Source organism: Eptesicus fuscus, chromosome 2 (genome assembly GCF_027574615.1).
Source record: "Eptesicus fuscus isolate TK198812 chromosome 2, DD_ASM_mEF_20220401, whole genome shotgun sequence".
NCBI lineage: Eukaryota > Metazoa > Chordata > Mammalia > Chiroptera > Vespertilionidae > Eptesicus > Eptesicus fuscus.
In genome coordinates, this window is record NC_072474.1 from 72,721,285 (window position 1) to 72,730,158 (window position 8,874).

General features: G+C 39.8%; 1 protein-coding gene across 1 annotated transcript in view; it reads left to right on the plus strand.

Annotated features, from left to right (window-relative positions):
• The window catches only part of GC (GC vitamin D binding protein), a 53,623-nt gene extending 45,385 nt beyond the window's left edge, over window positions 1-8,238 (plus strand). Inside the window, exon 13 of the mRNA XM_054722128.1 lies at window positions 8,059-8,238. Coding sequence (XP_054578103.1) covers window positions 8,059-8,238 — 180 coding nt within the window. The remainder of the gene's footprint in view (window positions 1-8,058) is intronic.
• The last annotated feature ends 636 nt before the right edge of the window (window positions 8,239-8,874 follow it).

Below are 8,874 nucleotides of genomic sequence, written 5' to 3' on the forward strand. Positions count from 1 at the left end.
CATTTGTGATAAAGAAAAATTCCATTTTCTATCTACTGAGACCATGAGCTATTTACAATATTTTTATTTCCTCATTTGCAAAAGTGGGAAAATAATTCACCAAGAGGTATTATAATGAGCAAATAGATATGACAAGTAAAGCAGTTAATAAAAATTATCCGTTACTGTTTTGTAAATTGTTATGATTTGGTTCCATGGCTTTAGACTCCCTCAGACCATTATTCCTAACATCTTTCCTGATATTCCCAGGTATAAGCCAGTGCCTTTATGCTGAGTCTCACTTAAAGGTTCAGAATCTGCACTGAACAGTACATGGTCCAGAAACACCTCATGAAATCCTCTCATCTAAGTTGCTACAAAAAGTCCCAGGTCTTGGATCAGCAAGTCCTAAAGGAGTCTAGGTGTCCTGCCTTAATCAGTCCTCATTGAAACTCCTTAAATGAGCCCTCAAAGGGCCTTCCAATCTGTAGTTGTGTCCTGTAGTCTCTTGGATTTCCCATTTAAGAAGTGTGAGTCAACCTGAAGGCCTCCAGATAAACATGGTGGGCTTCCAATCTTAACCAAACACTACAAAGATTACAGAAATTGTCTGGTTCCTCCTTGAGCTGGCTCTGTTCATTCACAACAATCATCAATTATATTACTTCTAAAAAATAATATAATGTTACATATTGCATGACAAGAGTTGCTATGTTCTCTTAGGTTTGGGGTTTAAAGCCTCGAAGACAAAATACTGAAGAGGCCGAAGGCATCAAGTCATTAAACAAATAAAATTCCTAGGAGCCACTGTGCTTCTTTGACCTCATTAGATGTCAGCACTTTGAAAATATTTGATGTTATAACCTAGCAGAATTAAGGTGAAAGCAGAGCAAAACTGGCTATAGTTCCTACCAGAAACCATCCCTTTAATCACCCCTTCTCTTTTTTCAAAGAACTGCACTGGAACCGACTCCTGATTTGCCCTTTCTCTCTCTCTCTCTCTCTCTCTCTCTCTCTCTCTCTCTCTCTCTCTCTCTCGCTTCCTCTCCTCTCCTCTCCTCTCCTCTCCTCTCCTCTCCTCTCCTCTCCTCTCCTCTTCTCCCCCTCCCTCTCTACCCTTTCTTCCTTTCCTTCCTTCCTTTCTTTTTTCTTTTTTTTTTAAAATATATTTTATTGATTTTTTACAGAGAGGAAGAGAGAGGGATAGAGAGTTAGAAACATCGATGAGAGAGAAACATCGACCAGCTGCCTCCTGCACACCCCCTACTGGGGATGTGCCCGCAACCAAGGTACATGCCCTTGACCGGAATCGAACCCGGGACCCTTGAGTCCGCAGGCCGACGCTCTATCCACTGAGCCAAACCGGTTTCGGCTCTCCCTTTCTTTTATTTTTCTTTCTTTTTTCTTTTTTTAATATAATCTTTATAATGAGAGGCTTCTGTTATGGACTAAGTGTGTTCCCCCAAAATTCATTTTTTGAAATCCTAACCCCAAAGTGATAGTATTCCAGGTAGGTCCTTTGAGGTAATTAGGTCATGAATATGGACATCTCATGAGTGGCACTAATGCCCCTATAAAAGAGACCCCAGAGGGTGCTCTTTCTTTTCCTGCCAGTGAGGACATGGCCAGAAGACGGCTGCCTTCTATGAACCAGGAAGTAGATGCTCACCTGATACTGAGACTGCCTGTGCCTTGATCTTGGACTCCCCAGCCTCCAGAAGTGTGAGAGTTAAATGTTTGTTCTTCAATCTGCCTCCCCACCACCCTGTAGTATTTTTGTTATAGCAGCCTGAATAGGCTAAGAGAGTTTCCACATCTTTCTTTCCAACCATCAATAACCAATATGAATATATAATACAAATTCCACTCAGAAGAGTAACAAAAATTATAAAGTACCTGGGAATAATACTTAAAACTTTTATAGAGAAAACTATATATTTTACTGAAGAACATAGAGGAAGATGAAGGAGAAATGCTACTACCATTGAGGTAAATATTTCATATGGCAAAATATCAGGTTTTCTCCAATTTAATCTATAATTCAATACATTCAGAAACAATATTGTCTGTGTGTGTGTGTGTGTGTGTGTAATACACTGAAAAAAATAACTGGAATTTTTATTTTTTCATTTATTGAATTTATTGGAATGACATTGGTTATTATAATTACATAGGTTTCAGGTATATAATTTTATAATACATCATTTGTATGTTGTAGTGTGTGTTCAGCACCCTAATCTTCCTCTCTTTTGTATTTCAGTATGTAGCATATAATTTCTCCAGCAGTGTTACAGATGCATGTGTAACAGGGTGAGACCAGTGAAGATATCAGTGTTGACAGAGGTGGTGAATCAGATAGCATGGCCCAGCCCAGGTCACATTCGGTGAGGATGCAGCCCAGCCACTCAAGATCAGAGCAGGTGATGAGGAAGCAGAACCAGGGATGGGCTGGGTCTAGAGATATCCACACCCTTTAGCAGGTATGAGGACAAGAACCTAGAGACTCAGGAGCACCCCTAGATAAGAAGCTGCCAAGGTACTGAAGAAACCAGAAAATAAGTGTGGTTACCCCTTTAATGAGGCAGTACTAAGAATCTATCTGTTCACACCACTGGTTCTTTATTCACCAAAGATGACTCAGGGCCTGCAAAAAGGCACATAAGATTAAAATACTTCTTAAAGGAATATCCCACACTTAAGAAAGAATAATGAATACAAACTAGAAGAAAAAGAAAAATTGACCTCTAATTATGTATTCTTTAGCTTAGGAAAACTTCTGTAGATGCAGACCACACTACACCCAGCTCACTGAGGGCAGAGCTTGACCTTGGCCTGCCCTTTTTATCACCAGAGACCAAACTGCTGCCTGGCACATATGTGCTCTCAGTGAATGTTTGCCTTCAGTGCAGTTGTTGTGGATGACACTGCTGAGCATATCCAAAAGCAAAAGCTTGTGATAGTGTCCTGTTGAGTGACCCTAGTGCAGAGTCATAAACCCCCTGACCTTTGGCCCTCTCCTGACCTTTTAGATGAATGCGTATATAAGCACACAATAGAATTCAACCACCCCAAACAAGAATGAAAGCCAGGATAGAGGCTCCAAAAGAACATAAACTTCCTGCTTGCCTATTACATTTGGAAACCCCTGGCACCCTGAATACCATGCTCACTAATGGTGAGTTCTTTAGAATGGCTTCACAAACACGGTACAATAGCCTCGAGTCAGGCCTGGTCTTGGCATCTACTAGCTGTGTAACCGGGAGCAAGTCGTTTAATTTTGTTTTTTCATAAGGTAGACTAACAGCACAGTTTCAGCAATAATGGTCCATTTCAGCAATTATAGTTTGATTCTAAGCTGATTGTGAAGAAGAGGAAATTGGATTCAACGGAGCTAGCCAGTGTTCCTGATCTTTGTAAATTCCCACACAGTCTTTTACTTCCCCTAATCCACATACTTTTCAGTGTGTGAACAACTAAACTGCTTACAGGAGATTTACTGGTGACATAAACCCAAGGAGGATTCCAGCAAATTACATATAATCATCTTTCTGTGTGCTTTAGAGCAGTGCATACTCTCACATGCTCCTGAATTGGTTAACTAACAGTCTAAAAAATGTTCTTTAAATAGCTTAAAGTGAAGCTATAAAAATATAAGGTTCCTATGTTTTATCTAATAAATTTTAGAAGTACTTTAATCTTATGTGCCTTTTAATCTTTATGTGCAATTGTCTTTAAGATTACTAAAGACGTCATACAAATGATAAAATTAGCAAATGTTGACAAATTAAATCATCAGTAGATAACTGACTAGAACAATAGGCTATGAAGGTAGAATTCTGTGATGGTAAGTGTGCCATCCTGTGACTCTGAGATTTCTGGTAAATGGTGTCCCTGAGTAGAAAAGAGCTCCAATCTTTTAAAACGGGGCCTTGAAGGAGGCCAGGGAGGGGCAAGGGCAGGAAATAATCAGTTTGGAAGCGGAGGCAGCTCAGAGTGAAGTTATGAAGAAGAAGCTATTTAACTTTGATCTTCCCATAAACCCCTTATCACCATCCCATCCTGGCACTGACTGGTGTCCTCCATCAAATTTACAATTGCAAAGGTTCATCTGTTCAAAGTACATTACCTTCCCATCTAATAGAAATTTCCCATCCAGTTCCAGTTAGGAGTAAGATTGAATAAACACATTATATCCTGTCTCACTGAATATAGCTCAAAACCTAGACTAATAACTCAGAGCAAGTGGAATGGGAAAGAAGGTAAGATGTGGAGGACCACTGAAAGAGCAGTGTATGTACCTTTCTTCACCACTGGTATCCCCTGGCCTAAACTCCAAGCATGCTAACACCTAGAAGCCAGCATCAGTAAAGACAGAAGTTCCAGGAAAGCTCTCTAGTTTAAGCTTGAGGAGTGGATAAGGGGTTACTTAACAGCACAAGGAATGAGGGCCTGCAGGTACCTAAAACTCTGAGGGAGGAGACACTTTCTCCCAACTAAAAGGAGGTATGGTCCTAAGACCTAAAACAGTGGGGTGCTCTCACTGTTTTTCTCTCTGTCTTTCAACCACCAAGCCACAAACTCTGGTGGAGTCATAAGAAAAGTCTGACAGAGAAGAATAGATCTAGTTCTAGCTTTCAGGCAGTAGGACTGAAAAAGGGAGCTGCGGGAACCTGGAAAGTAATAGAAAAATCACAGAGAGGGAGGAACTCAGAAAAGTAACCAGATAAAGTTGGCTGTGAACTTCTGGGCTCACCCCCTTGCAAGCTGGAGCATATAGAGATCTCACACTAGTCAGCATAGAAAAGACTCTGAGAATGAAACAGAGAGTTAGATCATTGCCCTTGTCTCAGACTTGCCACCGAATGATACAGGCACAGGTCAGATCCAAATAGGACTGCAAAGACTTTGAAAATAAGAATGAAAGAAGTAATGCCACAATTGACTCTGCAGACACTGAAAGAAAAATTAGGGGACACTATGCAAAGGTCTGTGCATATAAATCTGACAACTATCTGAATTCATCCAAGATAAAACAGAAAGCTGGAATTCTATCATAATTATTAAGAAAATTAAATTTATAGCCCTAACCGGTTTGGCTCAGTGGATAGAGCGTCGGTCTGCGGACTGAAAGATCCCAGGTTCGATTCCGGTCAAGGGCAAGGGCATGTACCTTGGTTGCGGGCACATCCCCAGTGGGAGTGTGCAGGAGGCAGCTGATCGATGTTTCTCTCTCATCAATGTTCCTAACTCTCTATCTCTCTCCCTTCCTCTCTGTAAAAAATCAATAAAATCTATTAAAAAAGAAAAGAAAATTATATGTATAGTTATAAATATTCCAAGCAAGAAATCCCTAGGCGCAGATAGTTTTACTTGTGAATTTTACCAAAACATTGAAAGAAAAACACAAGTTCTACATAATCTCTCTCAAAAATTTGATGATAGGGGAACACTTTCAACTGATTTTGAGGCTAGCATGATTTTCAAACTAAAACTAGACGAAAATAATACCAAAAAACTACAAACCAATATCCCTTGTGAAGCTAGATTTCAAAATCCTCAATAAAATATTAGCATATTTAATGCAGCAATACTAGTATACAAAAAGAATAACACATCATGGACCAAGTGGAATTTATTGCAGAAATGCAAGGCTGGTTTAATATTCAAAATTCAGCCAATATAATCCACCATATTAACAATTTATAAAAAATTTTAAAACTCACAAAACTATATCAATTAATGCAAAAAAGCATTTGATAAAATTTGATAACCGTTCATGATTTTAAGAAACCCCTTAGTAAATGAGAAATAGAAAGCAACTTTCTCAATGTAATACTACTAATATCATACTTACCTTTAAAAGAATGAATGTTTGCCCAAGAATGGGAACAAGGCAAAAATATGACTCTCACCGCTACTATTCATTATCATACTTATCCTATATAATAAAAGCTTAATATGCTAAGTGTCCGGTGGTCCAGTTGGCCATTCAACCAATCAAAGCATAATATGCTAATGATATGCTAAGACTGCTCAACCACTCACTATGATGGGTACTGACCACCAGGGGGCAGACAGTCGACCAGTTGACCAGTAGCTATGACATGTATTGACCACCATGGGATAGACGCTCCAACTAGTAGGTTAGCTTGCTGCTGGGGTCTGGCTGATCGCGACTGAGCAAGAAGGGCCAGACATGCATTGGAGCCCTCCCATAGCCCCTCCCTGGCTGGCCAACCTCCCGCATCCCTCCCTGGCCCTGATCCTGCACTTATTAATTATTGTGTTATTTTCCATACAAACAACTGTAAGTCTTTTACCCCACCCTGTATAAAAACATCTCCATCTGGAGGTAGCCCAAGAGAAATGTTATCTAGGATTCTATTAGATAGAGGATGTCTGTTGCTTTTCAATAAACAATATTGACAAGTGTATCCCTGGAGAACAGAGGCACCAATGACTCTCAACCTTTCTTCCACAGTGAGCACTCATGAGAGATGATGGCATTTATATGTGCAATGGACATAAATAAGATTTCAGTTCAATCGCATGTATAGTATTTCTGATGCTACCTTTTTTTCTCCCACTCCAGGTCATTTAGTTGAGACTCTTAGAATTTAGTTTATGTTTTTATAGGCATACACAAGAGTCCACTAGCTTCTTGGATTCTCCCTATTTTTAATGCCCAAATAATTACCATCTAGGTCTCTACTATGTGTGATTACACAGAGTCCAAACTCCTTTACAAGTTGGTTGTGGGTATGCCAGGTTTCCCTGCCATGTTTCCCCATCCCTGCCATCTCATAACTACTCTCCATGCTGGTGAAGTTGTCTCTGCTCTGCCTCACTCCAAAACTAGACACCACCTTCCTTTCTCCAAAACACAGCTGACATGAGACTTTATTCTTCAAAAACACTTCACTAAAGGAATTGTGCTATAATATAAGCTACTCTCGGTTGGGTATCTTTGTTTTGACACTGATATATCTCAAACACCTATAATATTGCCTGGTATATAGTACATGCTCAGTAAGACTAGTTGAATAAATGGAAAATTTATGAAAACATATGTAATTATAGTAGGAAATCCTATCCTTAAAATCCATAAGTCATTCCTCAATTCTCAACTAAATTCTTAGGATCCATTAACTTTTCTCACTGAGGAAAAAAAAATCATCTTTAGCTGATTTTTGGAGCAGTTAGATTTCTTTTATTTCAAATCCAGCATTTCAAAATAGGATTTTATTTTACCTTTGCATATAAAAGGTTCATGCAAGTGTTTACTCCAAAACCCCAAACTCCTTCTAACCCAAAAGTGGCAGGGCATTCATCGTTAGCATGTGCCAATGAAAGCTCTGCAGATCCAGGGTTTTTTCCTTAAACACTTCAAGGAATCTAGATCAGTTCTCCAGCTCCCCCAGCTCCTTCCCGCCTTGTATACACACAGCAGTACTGAACGTGGAGAGCATTTCCCAATCCATCATTAAGAGAAGGTAAGAAGGAGAAAATCAGTCTTTATTTATGGAATCACAGATGTCACGCTTCCCCCCGCCCCACCCCACCCCACCATACACAATGGCAAATCCCGCTGCTTGTGCTCTGGACCCATCTCCTCTCACCTTCTCACCTGTTCAGCCTTGCTCTGTTGTTCTCTCTCTGTCTCTCCAACATATCTCTATTGGCTCCTTTCAATCAGCATTCAAATATTCTTCAGTCTCTCCTAACTAAAAACAAAAGTCCTTCCTCAATTCTATGTCCTCCTTTAGTCATTATCCTAGTTTTTGTCTCTCTCTCTAACAGAAAAATATATTGACACTTTTCAACTTGTTTCCTCAATTCTTAATGATAACTCTGCACACTGCAACCTAGTTCCCACCCCTATCATTCCACTGCAGTGCTTTTGACAAGATCATCAGTGCTCTTGACAAGACCTCCACCCCTATTTTCAATATATTTTAATCCTAATGTTTCATAAATTCTCAACAATATTTGATGATATTGGTAACATTGTCCTTCTCAATACCTCCTCCCCTGACTTTAATGACACTGAATTCTAAGTTTCTGGTTTTTCTTCCTCAGTATCCTTTGTGGACTCCTCCCCTGTTACTCATTCCTTGCTCATCGGTGTTCTTAAAGGTTCTGCATGATGGCATTTTCTGTTCACACTCTTCTAAGCTTCCCGATGACATTGATTACCATCTTCATGCTGATGGCTTCCAACTAGATGTCTTCAGCCCGGATTTCTTTCTCACTTTTTAGATCACAATGCCCATCCCTTTTGAAAATGTTTATTGAAACCTTAAACTCAGCATATCCCAAATTAAAGTTATCTTCCTCAAAATATTTGGCAGATCTTCAGTCTCAGCTGAAGTTTGTGCCAGTTCTGAATGTTAATAAATGTAATGGAAGAAATAGAGAAGTTTCACTTTTGGACTAAAACAAAAAAACAGAATAAGCCCCGTTATCCTGCCAGTGATGATCACAGAAGCACATGATGAGGCTTAAGATCCGTTTTTAAATGATGGTCTTTGCTTCTTTCTCAGCAACTCAGCCTCACAGGCCCCTTCACCCTACCTTCTAATTACTCTGTTAATCATTTTCAATATCCTTCCATTTTACTACCATGCAGTATGACAATAGATTACCCTCACTACAAAGGCTATCTTTGAATTCCCACGGGCATTTAGTAATGTTTTATTATCCCCAGGCATAATCCCATGAGAAGATTAGATCACTAAAAGTAGTTTTGTGCGATCAGCATAAAGCGACCAAGGAGGGCTTGCCTATGATGTGGGGTTTGAAACCTGAAACCCTGCAGCTTACATGGGGGCCTCCGAAGGAGCTCTGGGAAAGTCACCTAAAGCTGACTTGCTTTGGTTTGTGCAAGTCATTCAC